This window comes from Balaenoptera musculus, chromosome 4 (genome assembly GCF_009873245.2).
Source record: "Balaenoptera musculus isolate JJ_BM4_2016_0621 chromosome 4, mBalMus1.pri.v3, whole genome shotgun sequence".
Taxonomy (NCBI): Eukaryota; Metazoa; Chordata; class Mammalia; order Artiodactyla; family Balaenopteridae; genus Balaenoptera; species Balaenoptera musculus.
Window position 1 is genome coordinate 12749925 of NC_045788.1, and position 23097 is coordinate 12773021.

The following is a 23097-nucleotide window of genomic DNA, read 5'->3' on the forward strand; positions in this document are numbered from 1 at the left end:
AATACTAACAGCCATAAAAGGGGAGATCGACAGTAACACAATCATATTAGGGGACTTTAACACCCCACTTTCACCAATGGACAGATCATCCAAAATGAAAAGAAATAAGGAAACACAAGCTTTAAATGATACATTAAACAAGATGGACTTAACTGATATTTAAAGGACATTCCACCCAAAAACAACAGAATACACATTTTTCTCAAGTTCTCATGGAACATTCTCCAGGATAGATCATATCTTGGGTAACAAATCAAGCCTTGGTAAATTTAAGAAAATTGAAATCATATCAAGTATCTTTTCCGACCACAATGCTATGAGAATAGATATCAATTACAGGAAAAAATCTGTAAGAAATACAAACACATGGAGGCTAAACAACACACTACTTAATAACAAAGAGATCACTGAAGAAATCAAAGAGGAAATCAAAAAATACCTAGAAACAAATGACAAGGAAAACACAACGACCCAAAACCTATGGGATACAGCAAGCAGTTCTAAGAGGGAAGTTTACAGCAATACAATCCTACCTTATGAAACAAGAAACATCTCAAATAAACAACCTAACCTTACAGCTAAAGCAATTAGGAGAGAAGAACAAAAAATCCCCAGGGTAACAGAAGGAAAGAAATCATAAAGATCAGACCAGAAATAAATGAAAAAGCAATGAAGGGAATGATAGCAAAGATCAATAAAACTAAAAGCTGGTTCTTTGAGAAGATAAAAAAATTGATAAACCATTAGCCAGACTTATCAAGAAAAAAAGGGAGAAGACTCAAATCAATAGAATTAGAAATGCAAAAGGAGAAGTAACAACTGACACTGCAGAAATACAAAGGATCATGAGAGATTACTACAAGCAACTATATGCCAATAAAATGGACAACCTGGAAGAAATGGACAAATTCTTAGAAATACACAATCTGCCGAGACTGAACCAGGAAGAAATAGAAAATATGAACAGACCAATCACAAGCACTGAAATTGAAACTGTGATTAAAAATCTTCCGACAAACAAAAGCCCAGGACCAGATGGCTTTACAGGTGAATTCTATCAAACATTTAGAGAAGAACTATCATCTATCCTTCTCAAACTCTTCCAAAATATTGCAGAGGGAGGAACACTCCCCCACTCATTTTACGTGGCCACCATCACCCTGATACCAAAACCAGATAAAGATGTCACAAAGAATGAAAACTACAGGCCAATATCACTGATGAACATACATGAAAAATCCTCCACAAAATACTAGCAAACAGAATCCAACAGCACATTAAAAAGATCATACACTATGATCAAGTGGGGTTTATCCCAGGAATGCAAGGATTCTTCAATATATGCAAATCAATCAACATGATACACCGTATTAACAAATTGAAGGAGAAAAACCATATGATCATCTCAATAGATGCAGAGAAAGCTTTCAACAAAATTCAACACCCATTTATGATAAAAACCCTGCAGAAAGTAGGCATAGAGGGAACTTTCCTCAACATAATAAAGGCCATATATGACAAACCCACAGCCAATATCGTTCTCAATGGTGAAAAACTGAAACCATTTCCACTAAGATCAGGAACAAAACAAGGTTGTGCATTCTCACCACTATTATTCAACATAGTTTTCAAAGTTTTAGCCACAGCAATCAGAGAAGAAAAAGAAACAAAAGGAATCCAAATTGGAAAAGAAGAAGTAAAGCTGTCACTGTTTGCAGATGACATGATACTATACATAGAGAATCCTAAAGATGCTACCAGAAAACTACTAGAGCTAATCAATGAATTTGGTAAAGGAGCAGGATACAAAATTGATGCACAGAAATCTCCTGCATTCCTATACACTAATAATGAAAAATCTGAAAGTGAAATTAAGAAAACATTTCCATTTACCATTGCAACAAAAAAGAATAAAATATCGAGGAATAAACCTACCTAAGGAGACAAAAGACCTGTATGCAGAAAAGTATAAGACACTGATGAAAGAAATTAAAGATGATACAAATAGATGGAGAGATATACCATGTTCTTGGATTGGAAGAATCAACATTGTGAAAATGACTCTATTACACAAGGCAATCTACAGATTCAGTGCAATCCCTATCAAACTACCACTGGCATTTTTCACAGAACTAGAACAAAAAATGTCAAATTTGTATGGAAACACAAAAGACCCTGAATAGACAGAGCAATCTTGAGAAAGAAAAACGGAGCTGGAGGAATCATGCTCCCTGACTTCAGACTATACTACAAAGCTACAGTAGTCAAGACAGTCTGGTACTGGCACAAAAACAGAAATATAGATCAATGGAACAGGATAGAAAGCCCAGAGGTAAACCCACGCACATATGGTCACCTTATCTTTGATAAAGGAGGCCAGAATATACAGTGAAGAAAAGACAGCCTCTTCAATAAGTGGTGCTGAGAAAACTGGACAGCTACATGTAAAAGAATTAATGTAGAACACTCCCTAACACCATACACAAAAATAAACTCAAAATGGATTAAAGAGTTAAATGTAAGGTCAGACACTATAAAACTCTTAGGAAAACATAGGCAGAACACTCTATGACATAAATCACAGCAAGATCCTTTTTGACCCACCTCCTAGAGAAATGGAAATAAAAACACAAATAAACAAATGGGACCTAATGAAACTTAAAAGCTTTTGCACAGCAAAGGAAACCATAAACAAGACCAAAAGACAACCCTCAGAATGGGAGAAAATATTTGCAAATGAATCAATGGACAAAGGATTAATCTCCAAGATTTACAAGCAGCTCATGCAGCTCAATAACAAAAAAACAAACAACCCAATCCAAAAATGGGCAGAAGACCTAAATAGACATTTCTCCAAAGAAGATATACAGATTGCCAACAGACACATGAAAGAATGCTCAACATCATTAATCATTAGAGAAATGCAAATCAAAACTATAATGAGATATCATCTCACACCGGTCAGAATGGCCATCATCAAAAAATCTACAAACAATAAATGCTGGAGAGGATGTGGAGAGAAGGGAACCCTGTTGCACTGTTAGTGGGAATGTAAATTGATACAGCCACTATGGAGAACATTATGGAGGTTCCTTAAAAAACTAAAAATAGAACTACCATATGACCCAGCAATCCCACTACTGGGCATATACCCTGAGAAAACCATAATTCAAAAAGAGTCATGTACCAAAATGTTCATTGCAGTTCTATTTACAATAGCCAGGACATGGAAGCAACCTAAGTGTCCATCAACAGATGAATGGATAAAGAAGATGTGGCACATATATAGAATGGAATATTACTTATACATTAAAAGGAATGAAACTGAGTTATTTGTAGTGAGGTGGATGGACCTAGAGACTGTCATACAGAGTGAAGTAAGTCAGAAAGAGAAAAGCAAATACTGTATGCTAACACATATATATGGAATCTAAAAAAAAAAAAAGAAAAAAAATGGTCAGAAGAAACTAGGGGCAAGACGGTAAGAGGGATGCAGACCTACTAGAGGATGGACTTGAGGATACGGGGAGCAGGAGTGGTAAGCTGGGATGGAGTTGGAGAGTGGCATGGACATATGTACACTACCAAGCGTAAGATGGATGGCTGGTGGGAAGCAGCTGCATAGCACAGGGAGATCAGCTCGGTGCTTTGTGACTACCTAGAGGAGTGGGATAGGGAGGGTGGGAGGGACAGAGATGCAAGAGGGAGTAGATATGGGGACGTATGTGTATGTATAGTTGATTCACTTTGTTATAGAGCGGAAACTGGCACACCATCGTAAAGCAGTTATACTCCAATAAAGATGTTAAAAAAAAAAAAGTCCGGAGAAAAACAATAATAACAACAACAAAAATATAGGGACCAATGTAGCTGCATATAGGTTAAACCACTTCTAAATAAAGTTAGGACTTCACCATGCATTCAGAGGCCATAACGTGTGGACACCCTTATCAAATTTGTTATGTGGAGATACTGAGCTTTAATTCAATTTTATCTCCATTCTATCTGAGCTCAACTTTTCCATTATGAGTTGGGTTCATCTGTTCTGAGTACACTTTGGTAGCCTCTGGAAATTTTTATTTTACACATAATATTAAAGCTAAAAGAGTTGTCTAAAGAGGGAAGGATCCCTCCAAATGTGTGAGCACCTGAAGAGTAGGGAACATGGGTCCAGATACATAGTGAAAACTGAAGAACTGCTTGATAAACCAGAAATCATCATATTTAGATTTTTCATTCAATTATCTTTTGTCCCGTATCATCTTAATGCCTCTTACACTCCACTTGAGCCTCTTACACTCCACTTTAACTATTTTTTGGTTACAGACACCTTTGGAAAGATGATGAAAGTTATGACCTCCATTTGCAAAGCCTAGAAAATTTTTCACATATTTTCAAGTGTTTTCCAGATGCTATGGAAGCCATTGTTCTGATCCAAGGACACAGGATTAAGAGGAGTATTTAAATATTTAAAATTAGGAAGGAGATTAAGTTTTTCTGGGCTGTGTAGAGAAAGGAAATTCCCAAGATGTCTTAGAGAAAAGTGACAAGATGACCTTTTGTTCACCTGGGAAAGAACCGTGGCAGATCTCACACCTGGGTTCACCATCCCAAGTCTTATCTAGGATTGTGGGCTTTGGCAGTGAGCCCGTGGGTCCACGGATTTTTAGAGTACAAATGGCGTCTTTAAAGACCGTTTGAACCATTTGTTCATGATTGAACGTGGCAGTCAAGAATAAGCTCTGACATGACCGTGTCATTTTAATATTTAATATTCAAGCCAACAAACTCAGCTAAGCACTTGTGAGAATGGTCCTAACTTTCACCAGTGGAAATAAAATATTTTTGAATTTTTCCTTTAAAAAATGGCTTAAAATTTTTAAAATGAATCAGTCACTTTCAAGTTAAAAAGGAATGTTGAGAGGAACTTAGGAGGTTTTCCTCCCGAGACAATCTGCCTTGCAATCAATTCAGATTCTCCTGGTACTTTTTTCTACCTATTATTATTATTTTTTGTCCACACAGCTAAATGGTTAGACTATCTTTCTCAAGGGCGTTAATACAAGATGCCAAAGTTTCAAATACTGGAGTTCTACTTGAACATTTAATATTTTATTTAGAAATACTTCCAGTATTGCCTTATAGAACATTCTGCAATGACAGAAATGTTCTGTAATATGCACCGTTCAATATAGCAGCAGCCAGCCGCTTGGAACTACTGAGCACTTGATACGTGGATAGCGGAAGGAATGACTATTTGCTTTTATTTAATTTTAAATAATTTTAAGCTCAAATAATCACATGGCTGCCAAATAGAACAGTACGGTTCCAGACTATTATATTAAAGAGGAGAGTTAAATGCTGGGCTCTCTCGTCCTTAGGCAACAGACCAAACCTTGGACTAAATGCTATTAGAGCATTTTTTTTTCTCAAGAAACTGAGAAACAGGGACAGGTAGCTTTTTTTCACTGGGGGGGGGGGCGGGGGGGGGTGATAGGTAGCTCTGATGATTTGAAAACTCCAGACAATTCTGTATTCTTACTGTGCTCAATAACTCCATCTTTGTCCCCTGCTAAAACCTACATTTAATTACAGAAGTGCTTAGTTGAAGTGAACGGCCTTACTTTCAAATCCTTTTTCCTACAATGGAAAGGTCAAAATTGTATTTTCAGGAAGGATAAAGATGGAAAAAAGAAAGGGCAACTGGGACAGTTGAGCAGTTGTGGGTTCAACTCCCAACATCCAGAGGGTCAGCTTCCCACGTGGCTGGGTCGGACCAGCCAGCTCCATCTGGGCTCCTGGGCAGGTGGCTGCTTAGGGAGGGCTCACCGTGATGGAGGATTTCCCTGCCGTGTTCCCGTGCTTCAGCAAGGATTTGGACAGCTTTCTCTGGGAAACAATCTGTACAAAAGGAAACACAAGGTGGAGATACTAGTCATATACTTGCAGATATACTCTTTAGTATTTCCCTTACAAAATTTTGCACTTACAACTCTCCTTGAAATTATGACATCAATGTTCATTTATTTTCCAATGTTCTTCCACAAACCTCTCCTAAATACATGTCATTCCCTTCTTTCCTCTTATGGCTTGTGCTGTAAGTGTGAGTGTGTAAAGGATTACAGATAATTCAGTAATAATGGAGGTGGCTTAATCGTTGTTGAGACATTTATATTAAAAGTAGACAAAACATGTTGGATATGTACATTAGCATAAAGGAGATGAAGTTTCAGAATGATCTCAAATTAACACTAAAACCTCTGTGCCGAGTGGAGGATGGGGTGAAGGGAGGAAAGAAACTCAAGGTCTAAATATACACCTCCTGTATCAATAAGCTCTAGGGTTCTATTTTTAATATATTCAATAGGAAGCAATAAAGTAAGTCATGAGGAGACTGATGCTCAGACAAGCCAAAAGGAGTAACTGAGGTCCTCTCCACTGGGAGCTATTCTCAGCAGAACCTGCCCCATCCCCTCTTGTTTTCTTTTCTGAAAGGGAAAGGTGGCAAGGCAGTGTGGCCCTGATGGGCCTGAACCCCAGGATTCCCCAGGATTCCCAGAGGAGACAAGGCTTAAAAGCCTCGAGTGAAAGCCATGCTCTGCTCTCGGCAGAGGGAGAGCATAGTCCCCTGCTGTGGGCGGCAGCTTCTATCTGGATGGCCCCAGTGATCCCCACTTCCTGGTGTTCTTGCCATTGTGTAATTCCCTCCCCTTGAGTGTTGGGTGGATCCAGTGATTTGCTTCCAATGAACAGAATACTACAAAAGTGATGGGATATCACTTCAGGGATTAGGTTCCAAAATCACTGACTTCCTTCTTGCTCATCATCTCTCATTCTCTCTCTTAGAGCCTTTGCTCTGGGGAAAGCAGGCTGCTAGGTTGTGAACAGCCCTGTAGGAGCAGCCCACATGGCCAGGAATTGATGTCCCCACTCAACAGCCAGTGAGAACCAGAGGCCAGCCAGCAGCCACACAACAGCCTGGAGCAGGTCCTCCCACAAGGTGAGCCTTGAGATAACTGCACCTCGACAGCAGCCTTGTGAGAGACCCTGGTCCAGAGGACCCAGCCACGCTTCCCCAACTCCTGACACACAGAAGTTGTGAGACAATAAGTGTTTGTTTTCAAGCTTTCAACTTTTGCAGTAATTTTTAATGCAGCGATCGGTAAAAGTACACGTAAGAAGGGGAAGGAGATCACTGTGAAAAGTGGGGACATAAACCCATTCTCCGAAATCCTTATATATTTTGTCTCTGTGTTAGAGCAATAAAAATGTTAGGAGTGTGTTAATATCAAATGCAAAAAGTTCAGAGACCTTCCTTAGGCCAAGCAGATTTAAAGATCCTAATGTTCAGTCTGCAGTCATCTGAAGAAGGAGTGTTTCTATAAAGAATCACCAGGTGATGATGATGATGTTGATGATATCAATGAGAGCGATGGGAACTCCCATGTAAGTATACAGATTATGTGAGAGATGCCTTATTCATTCCAAAAATCATTATCTAGTCCCCAAAATACAACAAACTTGGTGCTAGACACTAAGAATAGAGTGGTGAGCAAAGTCAGATGCAATAGCTGACCTCATGGAGCTTACATTTTAGTGGGGGAGATAGTAATAAACCAAATGGTCAAACAAATATAACTCATCACAAAGGAGAGATGCACTGGCCATGGTGGAGATGATGAATGGGGTGAATGAGAGTGGACCACTTATGAATCTCTGGCAGCAGTACAGGTGAGAGGTAATAGTGGCTATGGAGATGGAGAGAAAAGACCGGATTTATAAGATAGTTAGGTGTAAAATAGTCAGAATTTGGAAATGGATTGAATATGGAAAGAGTGGGAGGCATCCTAAATGTATCACTGGATCAGAGAGTTATGCCCTTCAGTGAGTTAAGAGTCACAAGAAGGGGACATTAAATTGGAAGGCAAAGAACAAAGTCTGGGGCAGAAAACAGACTGGAGTAGGTTGAAGAGGAGAGAAAGAGGAAGAAAATGGACAAGAAGAAAATTCTTTCAATAAGTTTGGCTATATAGTGGGGAAGAGAGAATAGACCCTGAGGGGAAGGAGAAATTCAGTAAGGTTTTTGTCTTAGTGGTCATTTTGCTGCTAACTTTACAGCCCCACAAATTTGGTATTATTAATTTCCTTTTATAGCAGAGCAAAGTTGGACACAGAGAGTTTAAGTAACTTTCCTAAGGCCATAGAGCTAGGAGGGAGTGTGGCTGGGATTTGAACATAGGTCTGACTCCAGAAACTGATCTCCAGTTACATTATGACTGGTAAGCGAACTCCTAAAACAGGTTCAGAAAATGTTCACAGCTGGATTTGTACTACATGTGTTTGCTTTTAAGCCCTAGATCTCATGTTAGTGCTTAAACCTCAATGTGTAAGCATGGAGAAGATGGTAAAGAAATAATCAAGTTAAACCTTAAGAATGAAGTAATCTGGAGACACTGGCTTTGGTTAAGTGCAGTGTAGCATAATGATTAAGAACATAGGTTTTTTATTTATAGTTGACTATCAATAAAATGACATGAAAAAATTCAGGTGATAAAGGAATTGGCTTTCCTTTCCATAGTTAATTCTGAATCCAAACTCACCTTTCCCACCCTACTCATTAAGAATGTTCCAGTGCTTTTAGTACGATCGTCAAAATCATTATTTCCCCCACCCCAATTCTCAGATTGTCACTTGTTCTAGAAAAGCTACCATTTCCTAGAATAATGTAGACATTATTTTTTAAGTTGAGATAAACCAAAACACAGAGGAAACACAGAAGACAAACAGCAAAAGGACATTAGAAGACTTTGTGGTTTCTCTCTAGGGGTTTTTCAGTGGAGAGTGGAAGGGAAGACACATGAATAGATGACAAAACAAGGGTCACTGATAAGCAGTAGCCAGGTCAGTATCTCTCTAAAGAAAGGTAACAGATTTATTTGGGAACATTATACCCTGTTCCCAAATAAATCTGGTCTCAGAAATACTTTGGTCCACTGTCACTGCGTTTCATCCACATTGGTTACCTACCCCAATAACTCCAAGTGACCCCAACAACCTTGTCAGCCCTGAGATGATCCATGCATTGGGTTACCAGGTATTGGTAGACTGTCTTTACAGACTGTGTCTTCCAAGATCCACATTCTCTTTCTTCAAGGAAGACCAAGGATGGTACCAGGTTTCTCTTCTCACTCTTCTTTAGAAATGCCAACATTTCCATTTGTAGGGTCTGAAGAGAATGCTACCAGATACCACCTCCTGCCTTTTACAAATGCTAGGAAGACAAGCAATTTCCCAGGAAATATTCCTTCTTAAGAAATGGTCATATGGGTAAACAAGTGGCTAATCAAGCAGGCATTCAAACAAACATTCTACAGCCCCAGGCCTCCAACTCAGCTCCAAAGAATGAATAATAACTAAGGTTTCAAACCTTTCATTGTAATAATGATTGACAGTGAGTTGCCATTGGCATTGCCATTCTTAGAACTTCGGGCAAAAATAGTAGTATGCCCAGCTGAAGCAGCGATCTATAGAGAAAAGTCTATTTGTTGCCAATTCCCTTCTCACGCAGGCTTTGTTGCAGCTGAAGCAACTGCATCATACTCAAAAACAGCCTTAGGTCTTGTCAGAGGATGAGGGGTTTAGAGTGACAAGGACTTACACTTGTCCCAGCTGATACTGAGGCCAAGAAATAGGCAGCATTTAGCACTGGGCTAAAGGGGATGCACTTGTCAGAAGTCCTCTAATTTGATTCTTCTCACCCTATCGTGGGGTCACAGTTGCAATCCTTAGACTTCAACAGAAGGATGAAATATAGGGGGAGGAAACACTCTTATTAGCAAAGTTGAATCAGAGGAACATTAGCACCATCAAGTCCCTGATCTGCATTCACACATGGATCTGGGGAGGAAGTGCTTCTCTCCCTGTGAAGTGGGTGGTATTCTAACAGCAGGGATCCTCATTTTCAGGGAAGTCCACTGTTTCATTTAGATAAATGGGAACAAAACCAGGAGAATAAAAAACATTTTGGTCAATATTTCAACAAGTGTATGTTCATCTGGATTTGCTTACAAAGACTTTCAAAGCAGTCATTTTGGGGACTAGACAGTCGTCTTTCATGAGATCTCTTTTACTGAGAATATCTTCAGATTATTTCTGGAAATTGCTTTAAGACTCTATTGCAAAAACAAACATTTATTGAACATCTTTTCTGTGCCAGGCACTGTTCTGAGGTAACAGTGGTGGACAGGTGAAAACATATTTACAATACTTGACATTCGCACCTCTGTTAGCCAGAATTCATAATGCTCAAAGCATGTGTCAGAGAACTTTCATTTCTTAAAAAGTAAGTAAATATTGTATGAAAAAGTCTTTGTGTAGATAAGTCTGGAAATCACACGATTAGAAAAAGTTTGACATCTTTAACTGCAGGATATTAACAGAGATTTAGTTGTGAATCACCCTGAGCACAGCCATGGAAGGAGCATTCTTTACACTTTTTTGACCCCAGAACCTTTTGTCAAGGAGCATCCCTGGTGTTCTGCAAACTAGCAATTACTACTCCCATCACTACAGGGTACAACCAAGGGTTCCTGATGGCTCCTGTAGCAACAGAGGGGGACTGGTCCAGATCCTCTCAGGCCTGGCTCTTGCAGAGCTGGCTGGGCTCGCAACAGCCAGCATTGGCATCTCTTTGCCTACAGGTTCTTCTGGAGTCTGTGCCCACTGTCCACAGGAACAGTAAGCTGAAAGTGGGGGGGATTAACACCCTTGGGAGCGGAGTCAACCAACTGATGGGCTTTGGCACAGAAACCCCGCAGCTCCTTTGGCCCAGGGATGGGGGTAACTCTGCGGTGTTTGTTCTGCACAGAAGCTGAGTTTTCCCAGTGGATGGAGTTCCAGTTACTCCCAGTGGTGATTCCTTAGACATCACAGCCTTTGCTTTATTGACCACTCCCTCTTTCCTGCCACTTCTCCACTCCCTTTCTAGTGTTTCCTTCACTTTCCAATCCTTGTCTGCTTCTGGGAGACACTACCAAAATTCAACTCTGTGTCAGATAATGTATTGAGCATTTCACATACATTATCTCATTTACTGTCATTTAATGAGCAAAACTCTCTCTTGCCCCAAGCAACTGGGATGAGAGAAGCAAGGCTTTGAGAAATTGAGTTTATCTAAGGTCACATAGCATTATGGACTGAATTGTGAACCTTCCCACCCCTCCTCCCCTTCATATCTTGAAGCTCTGACACACAATGTGACTGTATTTGGAGACAGGGTCTATAATGGAGATAACTGAGGTTAAATGAAGTCATAAGGGTGGGACCCTAATCCAACAGGACTAGTGTTCTTATAAAAAAAGGAAGATCCATCAGAAGTCTCTCTCTCTCTTTCTGCATATGTACACCGAGGAAAGAGTATGTGAGGACACCATGAGAAGGTAGCTGTCTGCAAGCCAGCAGGAGAGATCTCACCACAAACTAACCATGCTGTCACCTTGATCTTGGAATTCCAGCTTCCAGAACTATGATAAAATTGCCATTGTTTAAGCCACTAGTGTGTGATATTTTGTTATGGCAGCCCTAACAGGTTAATACACATAGCTTATAAGAGTTGAAGCCAGGATTCATTCCTTCACTGAGTATCATATTTATTGAGCATCTATTATGTGCTAGGTATTGAGAATAAAATGATGTCACAAGACAGGCACATAATTGCCCTTCCAGAGGTAGCCACACAAAACCCATGTCAATTCCAACTCTGCAAGGAGAAGTAATGTCATGCCATGAGAGGGGGACTCACCAGATCCAGGAGGTCAGGTAAGGCATTTCTGAAGAAACTGCTCCTGACCTGAAGGCTCAGGGATGATAAGTGAGTAGTCAAAAGGAGAGGGATTAGTAGGTACCAAGGGTATATATGAGTATGAGGAGCAGGCTGAATATGAGGGACAGAAAAGAAGACTTTTAATTTATCCCCAGAGACCAGGTTCTTGGCCATGTTGTCCTCTGATTGACACTAGGTACTTTAGCAACATTGGCTATGGTAGGTAAAAAATGACTCCCTAAAGATATCCATACCCTAAATTGATGAAACCTGTGTGTATTACCTTAAATGGCAAAAAAAAAAGTGTTTACAGTATAATTAAGTTAAGGATCTTAAAATAGGGAATTTATCCTGGGTTATTTGGGTAGACCCTAAATGTAATCTCGTGTCCTTATAAGAGGGAATCAGAGGGAGATATAATGACATACACTCAGAAAGGATGAAAATATGAAGACAGAGCAGAGAAATACTTGAAGATGTTGGACATGGCAAGGAATGGATTCTCCCTTAGAGCCTCCAGAGGCAGCACGGCCCTGCTGACACCTTGGTTTCAGACTTCTGCCCCCAGAACTATGAGAGAATAAATCTGTGTTATTTCAAGCCACTAAGTTTGTGATAATTTGTAACAGTAAACACAGGAAACTAATAGACTGACTTAGCCCATGACCAGGTTTAAAATTCCAGGAAAAGATGCCATGATGGCTTCAGTGATGACTGATTTTAAGGAAATCCCTACCTTCCCATTTCCCTCCCAAGACTGCTGGCCAATATTACTTCACCTGATAGAAGTCAGACCCTCTCAAGATAAATATGCCTGAAGACACTGGCCTTGACACTCTTCCTCCCTCTCCTGGTCATCTTGCTCCCACCACTGACCCAAAGGAGCCAAAATCCTATCTGAGCAAATAATAACCGCTGAGAACCTCGGCATCTTGTGTGTACTACCAATAAAGGGAAGCCTTAAAATGGTTTTAAAGATCATTAAAAAATAGCCTTTAAGAGCTATGCTTTTTCTTATGCTGTTCCCTCTGCCTAGGATGACTCATACATTCTCCCCTCAATTGGCAAATTTATTCATTTTTAAGATCTTCATTAGAAGTTTGGGATGGTTGCTGTGGTAGGAGGGATGTGAAGTCACCCGTGGGATGGAGAGCTATTCCTTCTCCCCTCACGCGTGTCCTCCCCTCCTCATCCTAGCTTGTTCCTTGCAGCAGCAGCAGCAGCAGCATGGCCTGGGTTGCTAGAAACGCAGACTTTCAGGGCCCACCGCAGACCTGCTGAATCAGAATCTGCATTTTGCTGAGGTCCCCAGGTGACCTGCATGTACATTAAAAGTGAGAAGCACTGAGCTACAAAGTAAGAATTGCACATTGACAATTTCAGTACAATATGATCAGATTTAAAGGATTTCTAGAAAAGGGCTTTAAAATGAATCAGTTCTGCTGATTTTGACTTTCACTAAAGGTAAAGCTGTAGGAGCTAAGAAGCTTTCTCAGCCATTCGGGAGAGAGAACGGCGACACGCGTGTGTACGTATGTTTTATGTAAACTCAGTCTGGTCCTCAGCTCCCCAGTGGAGACCTACAGAAGGACCAGCCTAGAGAGAATGATTCCAAGTGACAGGAGTGATAGGTAATCTGCTTGCTTGGGCTTCCTGTCTTGAGATTTCTATTAAGCAGGGTTCTAATTACCTCAAGTGTAATTACAGGCTTTTACCCTTTCTCTGACTTCATTAGTAAAGGACGGAAAGAGTTTCGGAGAGGGATTTAAGGACTGCCTGTGTATTAATTATGCACCTTTGCCTCCTCATCACAAATGACCTGGTCCAAAGGCCACCTCCCCACTCCAAGCTAAGCTGTACTACATGGCGATCAGGAGAAAGAGAAAGAGCTGTGTCTCCAAGCAGCTGCTGCCTAGGGTAGGGCACTGTGTCAGGTCAAGGGCACAAGGCAGCTTTTCAACCATTGCCTTGGCAGGCGGTGATTTGTCTTCAGTGAGGCTGGCAACCAAACACTAGTAGTCCACAGGACAGAAGAGGATGGGAGAAAGCCCTTGACCATTTTTACGTGAAGGATGCAAATTCCAGCTTTCAGGTTGTTAGACTAGGTTAACTAGGTTGTCAACAGGTGAAGAGACCAGAAGCTCAAAGATAACTAAGGTAATAAAGCTATTGAAGAGTCATGATACTACTGCAGGAAGAGCACTTACTGTGTGCCAGCCACTCCTCTGAAGTGCCTTATGTGTACTGATTTATTTAATTCTCATGACAGCCCTGTGGAGTAAGTATTATGCGCATTTACAGATAAGAAAATGAAGTATAGAGAGTGTATTGGTTTGCTAGGGCTGCCATAACAAATTACCACAAATTTACATAAAACAACAGAACCATATTCTTTCATGGCTGCAGAGGGCAGAGTTTGAAATTAAGGCATCTGTGGGGGTCGTGCTCCCTCTGGAGGCTTTAAGGGCGATTTCCATATCTAGTCTCTTCAGTGTCTGGTGCCTGCCACTGTCCCCTGGCCTGTGGCTGTATCACTCCACCTCCTTCATGAGGCCCTCTCCTGTCTGTGTCCCTGCTCTGTGGTTCCTTTATAAGGACAGTTGTCGCTGGATTTATCCCACCTGGATAATCCAGGATGAGATCTTCATCTTGAGATCCTTAATTAGATCTGCAGAGATCTAATTTTGTCCAAATAAGGTCACATTCACAGATTGTGGGGCTGAGGATGTAGACATATTTTGGGCGGCCACCATTAGGTCCACTACAGAGAGGCTAGGTGACTTGCTCAAGGTTCCACAGCCAGGAAGTAGCAGAGTTGAGATTTGAACCCAGTCAGTCCAGCCCAGAATCCATCCCCTCTCTGCTGCCTCCCATAAATGACAGAGGCTGGACTTGATCTTGCGCTAAACCCTGCCAGATGTGTGCAGTGATTCACACTCTCCTCGCCCTGGGGGAGCTGACCTCAGAGGGGCATTCCCTCTCCCTCAGACCACTGCAGGGGCCACTTAACTGGTCCCCTAGATTCACTCTTGTTACATAATGTAGAGTAAGAGCCACACATGATGATAAAGAAGACGTGGTGTGTGTGTGTGTGTGTGTGTGTGTGTGTATAATGGATTATCACTCAGCCATGAAAAATAAATGAAATAGTGTAATTTGCAGCAACATGGAGGGACCTAAAGATTATCATACTAACTGAAGCAAGTCAGACAGAGAAAGGCAAATACCATATGATATCACTCATATGTGGAATCTAAAAAACTGATACAAAGGAACTTATTTACAAAACAGAAATAGACTTACAGACATAGAAAACAAACTTATGGGAGACTTCCCTGGTGGTCCAGTGGTTAAGAATCTGCCTTCCAATGAAGGGGATGCGGATTTGATCCCTGGTTGGGGAACTAAGATCTCACGTGCCATGGGGCAACTAAGCCCATGTGCTCTGGAGCCCGCATGCTACAACTAGAGAGAAGCCCATGCACCGCAACGAAGAGCTCACGTGCCTCAATGAAAGATCCCACATGCCGCAATGAAGATCCCGTGTGCCGCAACTAAGACCTGACACAGCCAATTTAAAAACACTTACGTTACCAAAGGGGAAAGGGAGGGGAGGGATAAATTAGGAGTTTGAGATTAACATATACACACTACTATATATAAAATAGATAATCAACAAGGTCCTACTGTATAGCACAGGGAACTATATTCAATATCCTGCAATAATCTATAAGGGAAAAGAATCTGAAAAAGAATAGATATATAATGAATCACTTTGCTGTATAACTGAAGCTAACACAACAGTCTTAATCAACTATATTTCAATTAAAAAATTAAAATAAATAAATTAGTAAAAAGAAAAAGGTCACGCATGAGGGTCCAAATGCTGAGTGTGGTGTGGGACCAGGCAGGGTAACCTCTCCAAGCCTCAGTTTTGTCTTCTGTGAAATGGTGATGATACTATCCACCCCACTGGTTTATCATGTGCATAATGAGTAGCAACAAAATCCCAGCATCAGGCCCATAGAGATGCTTAGGAAATGCTCCTTCCTCTTCTTTTCTTTCCTGTCTAATCAATTCCCACAAAGAGATGATTATAGTCATTGATTTGCTTGGACTGGGGTTCTGGCAGTGGAGTGGAAAGAGAGGTAGAGAGTAAAGATATTTAAGACACTGAGTTGATGGGGCTTTGGGAAAGGCTGATGGGTGGGCTGTGGGGCAGAGGGAGTGAGTGAGTGGTGCAAGGGAAGGCTCCTCGGTTTTGGGTCTCTATATCTGGGAGGACAGAGGTGTCATTCCCTGAATGGGGCAGATGGAGGCTGTGGGCAGGGAGAGCAAGAGGACATGGTGAGCTTGATGTGGGGTTGTTGAGTCTGAGGTACCTGTGGTCATCCGAGTGGAGTCAGTATCTAGATACTGTTGGATACATAAATCTGGGGCATATAGGAGAGGCCTGAGCTGGGAGTCTCCAACATGGGGATGATGAATGGAAGGGCAGGAGCTGAGGAGGAAATATATGAAGGAAAGAAAAGAGCGGTCTGAGAATGAGGCAACTTTCCCAGACTGAGAACAACAGCAATGTCTTCTCACTACCTGCAGCCTCTGAACACACCCTGTGGGGGCCCAGCCTCCTCCCTCCCATGGGTGAGGGCCTGAGAGATCACAGGCTGTGTCCTCCCTGCTCATGCTGGGGCTATGCTCTGTGGGGGACAGCCAATTCAGGGCAGGGGCTCTCTTCTTTTCTGTGTGTTGATGGAGGCTTCAAAAGGAAGAATATTAAAAGTGCAAGGCATACACTAGCAATGAAATATCAGAAAGAGAAATTAAGGAAACAACCCCATTTACCATTGCATAAAAAGAATAAAATGTCTAGGAATAAACTTACCTAAGGGGGCAAAAGACCTGTACTCTGAAAACTATAAGACGCTGATGAAAGAAATTGAACATGACACAGTTGGAAAGATATGCCATGTTCTTGGATTGGAAGAATCAATATTGTTAAAATGACTATACCACCCAAGGCAATCTACAGATTCAATGCATTCCCTATCAAATTACCAATCACATTTTTTTCACAGAACTGGAAAAAAAAAATTTAATTTGTATGGGAATACAAAAAACACTGAATAGCCAAAACGATCTTGAGAAAAAAGAATGGAGCTTGAGGAATCACTCTCCTTGACTTCAGACTATACTACAAAGTTACAGTAATCAAAATACTATGGTATTGGCATGAAAACAGGGAGATCAATGGAACAGGACAGAAAGCCCAGAGATAAACCCATGCACTTATGGTCAATTAATCTACAATAAGGGAGGCAAAAATATACAGTGGAGAAAAAATAGCCTCTTCAATAAGTGGTGCTGGGAAAACTGGACAGCTACATGTAAAAGAATGAAATTAGAACATTCTCTAACACCATATACAAAAATAAGCTCAAAATGGACTAAAGATCTAAATGTAAGACAGGATACAATAAAACTCCTAGAGGAAAACATAGGCAGGACACTTGTTGACATAACTCGCAGCAATACTTTTTTGAATCCATCTCCCAGAGTAATGGAAACAAAAGTAAAAATAAACAAATGGGACCTAAATAAACTTAAAAGCTTTTGCACAGCAGAAGAAACTATAAACAAGTGAAGTAAGTCAGAAAGAGAAAAAGAAATACCATATGCTAACACATATATATGGAATCTAAAAAAAAAAAAACAGGTTCTGAAGAACCTAGGGGCAGGACAGGAATACAGACACAGACGTAGAGAATGGACTTGAGGACACGGGGAGGGGAAAGGTAAGCTGGGACGAAGTGAGAGAGTGACGTGGACACATATACATTAACAAATGTAAAATAGATACCTAGTGGGAAGCAGCCGCATAGTACAGGGAGGTCAGCTCCATGCTTTGTGAACACCTAAAGGGATGGGATAGGTAGGATGGGAGGGAGACGCAAGAGGGAGGGGATATGGGGATATATGTATATGAATAGCTGATTCACCTTGTTATAAAGCAGAAACTAACACACCGTTGTAAAGCAATTATGCTCCAATCAAGAAGTTAAAAAAAAAAAAAGAAACCATAAACAAAATGAAAAGACAACCTATGGAATGGAAGAGAATATTTACAAATGATGCAAGCAACAAGGGATTAATTTCCAAAATATACAAACAGCTCATAACGCTCAATATCAAAAAACAAAACAAAACACTAAGCAACCCAATAGAATAAATGGGCAGAAGACCTAAACAAATAGATATTTCTCCAAAGAAGACATACAGATGGCTAACAGGCACATGAAAAGATGCTCAACATTGCTAATTACTAGAGAAATGCAAATCAAAACTACCATGAGGTATCACCTCACACCAGTCAGAATGGCCATCATTAAAAAGTCTACAAATAAATGTTGGAGAGGGTTGCATTAACATGGGAAGATATATTTTTTATGTGAAAAAAGCAAGTTACAAAAAGCATGTATAAGTCACCAGATGGTTGTTTTTTAAAAAGGAACTGTATGTATATGCATACATCAAAAAAAAATCTAGAATAACATGCACCAGAATATTTAAAAGCTATCTGTCAATGTTGGATGTGGGCCTCACGGTCCTCCAGCAGAACAGAGGGAGGGTCTGGGGGTCAAAGACCTCCAGCAGTTGTCAGAGCCCAATATCCACTGAGTGGTCCCATTTCCACGGGGCTGTTGTCTTGTTCTCCACGTGTGCTGTCTCAGAACCCACTCACCCGATTGTGGTGTGCTCCTTCCTATCCCACTTACTCCAGGCCTGGGCCCAGATCAAGGATCCCTGCTTGCCTGTGGCATGATTGGTGAACTCTGGGACACAGAGATTTAAACTTCCCATCCTCATGGGCCCGTGAGGGTTCTTAACTTATTCATTAGTAGCGCTCCAAGCCCTCTCAGGTCTCTTCTGTAATCAAAAATAATGTTACAAGATGTCAGAACCAGATGCAGAATAGGATGGGTGATGCAGGCTTTATAGAGGTCGTTTCCTAGTCATCCTCTAAATCTTGTGTTGAAAGTGCTGGTGCTTGTTACCCACAGGCCAAGGCACAGAAGTGCCCAGGAGCTGCAGTGGGGACATCATCTGGGAGTCGGGAGGCCTGGGTTTAACTCCCCAACTTGAAAATGGCTTGCACTTAGGCAAGTCACTTCAAGGTTCAGGTGCTTAGCAGGAAATGTGGAAATATGGTACGTTCCCCTCAGGGGTTCTGTGAGAATGAAATGAGATGTTTGGTGCAGTTTTCAGCATAAGGTCTGGCAGTATATAAGAGCAGTCACTCTGCCCTCTGCCTAGACTGCTTTCCTGGATTTCTCTGCGTGGCTCATGCCCACACTTTTTTCTGGTCTCTGCTCAGAAAGGGCCTCCCAGACACTCCTATCTAAATGAGCACCTACCCCCTTCCCATCACTCTCTATCCCTTACCCCATTGGAATTTTCCTTCATAGGACTATCACTGTCATTATTTTATGTAGGAACAGGTAAGCTCCACGATAACAGGGGTTTGTCCCCTTTTATCACAGCTGACGTCCCAGGGACTAGAAGAGTGTCTGGCATACAGTAAGTGCTCAATAAATGAATGAATACATACATATTTATTTGAATGAGTGAATAAATGTATATTAGCTTTTTATTATCATTGTTGGCATTGATGTGTTATTCACTGAATGAATGAATAAATGAATGAGTACATGTCAGTTATTTTTATCTGATTGTTATCCTTAACTGGTACATAAGCAATAGGTCTGTGCCCGTGGAAGGGTGAGGCCTGAATACTGTAAGTTGCTCAGACTCTGTGGTCCAGGAGTATTGCAGATAAACACTCATAAATGAGGTGTCCATTTGCAGATGTCTGTCACAGGTCTTCCTGAGCTGGGAGAAAGATACAGGAGTCAATTTATCAACGTGTGGAGAAGGTCACTTCCTTCTTGACCTCATTGAGCAGTTTACAGTGATAGCTTTTAGGGAGAATTACTCTCCAATTTTTCCAATCTGCAAAGGGTTGTAGAAGTGGGGGTGATACTGGTCTCAGGTAACTCAGCACCTGGGATACAACAAGGCCCCCAAATATCAGTCTCCTCCCTTCAACTGAGCACTTATAAGAAAGTCAGTGGGGGGAGATTTGTAAAGGGATATGGATCTTTTTCTTATTAGGTATATGAAACAGAAGCCCAGAGATAGTGCAGCTTGGGGGTGAGGGAGGAAGAGCTTAGTGCTCTGACTCTGAATCCAAATGCCTGTTGTTGCATCTTGGCTCTGCCACTTAGGAGGCGTGGATCTTGGTCTGGTGTTGATGATGATGATAATTGTCATGATGATGTTGATAGCACCAAGCTCACAAATGTCTGGCATATGATCAGCACTTGGTAAATGTCAGCTATGAAAATGATTTATTATCATGAAGGGACTGTAAAAAATATTGTCCTAATTGGGACACTTGAAAATGAAAGGGAACAGTGTTAATAATTAAACCATGACAACATGTGTGAATTGGGACAAGTGGAGTCTAGGTTATGGTATCTTTATGAGGGTACCTCACATGCAAGGATGAATTCCCCCTCCTTGGAAGTATTTAAGCAGAGGCCAGGAGCACCAAAGGCTGACGCCTACGCTGTGCTGGCTGAACTCAACTGGATTTTTTTTTTTTTTAATTGTGTTCCGCATTCCTCCCACCTTTTAAAGGGAACGCTGTTTATTTATTTATTTATTTATTTATTTATTTATTTATTTATTTATTTATTTATTTTTGGCTGTGTTGGGTCTTCGTTTCTGTGTGAGGGCTTTCTCTAGTTGCGGCGAGCGGGGGCCACTCTTCGTCACGATGCGCGGGCCTCTCACTGTTGCGGCCTCTCTTGTTGCGGAGCACGGGCTCCAGACAGGCAGGCTCAGTAGTTGTGGCTCATGGGCCTAGTTGCTCCGCGGCATGTGGGATCTTCCCAGACCAGGGCTCGAACCCGTGTCCCCTGCATTGGCAGGCAGATTCTCAACCACTGCGCCACCAGGGAAGCCCCCATCAGCTGGACTTTTGTCTTCCTCTCTGTTTCAAGCTTTTCTGATTCCACTGGAGCCCTGTCTGCAGGTTCTCTGTAATATTAATTTTCCTGGTTCGAGTCTTATTGTGGGGAGAGAGGTCTGGAGGACTTCCTTTCCTTTGTTGCTGATAACTGCCTTGGGAGTGTGTGCTGACCTCAGCCCCCTGGTGGGCAGATGTCAGGGAAGAGTGGGTGAGCACTATAATCAGCTCACTCGGGGCCTTGACCGACCTGCCCAGGTGGACAGAGGAGCCTCAAAGGCTCACCTTCCATCCAAAACAAAGTTAATGAATTCACACTCGGCCTCATTTTGCCCTTGAATCTGAAACCAAGACTCTTGGGAATGATTTTGTAACCCAAGCAGTTATTGTTTTTTCTCCTTTTAAACTTCATTAGTTTAATTCAAAATAAAAATATTTTCTTTCTCAAATTAAGCTTGAACTGGAGATTCTGGACTTTGGGGGAATGTCAGAACCTCTTTGCAGTTCCAGTGAAGTTTCCTTAACTTATTCGTTATTAGTGCTCCAAGCTCTCCAGGGTATCTTCTGTAATCAAAAGCAGTATAACAAAACTTCAGAATCAGATTACCCAAGGAAAACCTCCTTCCTGTGGGCAGTGAGGTGGGAATCAAGGCTTTACCTGCAGCATCTACAAAGTTCTTTCTCAAAAACCTAACAGAAAGCACAGCCTCATCATCAAAAAGTTGACAAATAATAAATGCTGGGGGGGTGTGGAGAAAAAGGAACCCTCTTATACTGTTGGTGGGAGTCTAAATTGGTGCACTCACTATGGAGAACTGTATGGAGGTCCCCTTAAAAACTAAAAATAGAATTACCATATGATCCTGCAATCGCACTCCTGGGTATATATCTGGAGAAAACTCTAATTTGAAAAGATACATGCACCTAAATGTTCATAGCAGCACTATTTACAATAACCAAGACATGGAAGCAACCTAAATGTCCTTTGAGAGATGGATGGATAAAGAAGAGGTGGTACATATATACAAATGGAATACTACTCAGCCATAAAAAAGAATGAAATAATGCCATTTACAGCAACATGGATGGACCTAAAGATTATCATACTAAGTGAAGTAAACCAGAGAAAGACAAATATCATATGATATTGTTTATATGTGGAATCTAAATAAAAAAGGCACAAATGAACTTATTTGCAAAACAGAAATAGAGGGCTTCCCTGGTGGCGCAGTGGTTAAGAATCCGCCTGCCAATGCAGGGGACACAGGTTCGAGCCCTGGTCTGGGAAGATCCCACATGCCGCGGAGCAACTAAGGCCATGCGCCACTATTGAGCCTGCGCTCTAGAGCCCGCGAGCCACAACTACTGAAGGCTGCGCACCTAGAGCCTGTGCTCTACAAGAAGAGAAGCCACCATGATGAGAAGCCTGTGCACCACAACGAAAAGTAGCCTCCACTCACTGCAACTAGAGAAAGCCCACGGGCAGCAATGAAGACCCAACACAGCCAAAAATAAAAATAAACAAAATAAATAAATAAATAAATATATATATATATATATATATATATATATATATATATATATATATATATATATATATATATAAACAGAAATAGACCCTCAGACATAGAAAACAACTTATGGTTACCAAAGGGGAAAGGGGTGAGGGAAGGATAAATTAGGAGATTGGGATTAACATATACACACTACTATATATAAAATAGATAACTAACAAGGACCTAGTATAGCACAGGGCACTATACTCAATATTTTATAATAACTTATAAAGGAAAAGAATCTGAAAAAGATTATATATACACGTGTGTGTGTGTGTGTATACACTGAATCGTGCTATATATCTGAAGTTAATGCAACATTGTAAACCAACTATACTTCAATAAAAAATATATATCTGATATATATCTATATATCTATATATAGATATATATATAAAAAGAAAGCACAGCCACAGCAGATACCTCACTCAAAAGCATTTCTCACTGATTCCCAAATTAGACATCTTTACATGTTTTAAAGTTTTTCAAAAGTTTAAGATCTGTACAATACTAGGTATCATATTCTTCTATGTGAATATGAGCTCTTCTAAGTCAGGATACAGGCTTGATTTTTTTAAAAAATTATGATGTTTTTACTAACATTCATAGTAACTTTTTCCTGATTATAGAGGTGATATATGTTCCTTTTAGAAAATATAGAAAAACATGGAGGTGACATGAAAAATCAC

At 40.9% G+C, this 23097-nt stretch overlaps 1 protein-coding gene across 1 annotated transcript in view; it reads right to left on the minus strand.

The window, feature by feature from the left end:
- Nucleotides 1-23097, minus strand: part of CPNE4 (copine 4) — a 438687-nt gene that overhangs the window by 171984 nt on the left and 243606 nt on the right. The window contains exon 3 of the mRNA XM_036850621.1: nt 5830-5901. Within this exon, the coding sequence (XP_036706516.1) occupies nt 5830-5901 (72 nt within the window). The remainder of the gene's footprint in view (nt 1-5829; nt 5902-23097) is intronic.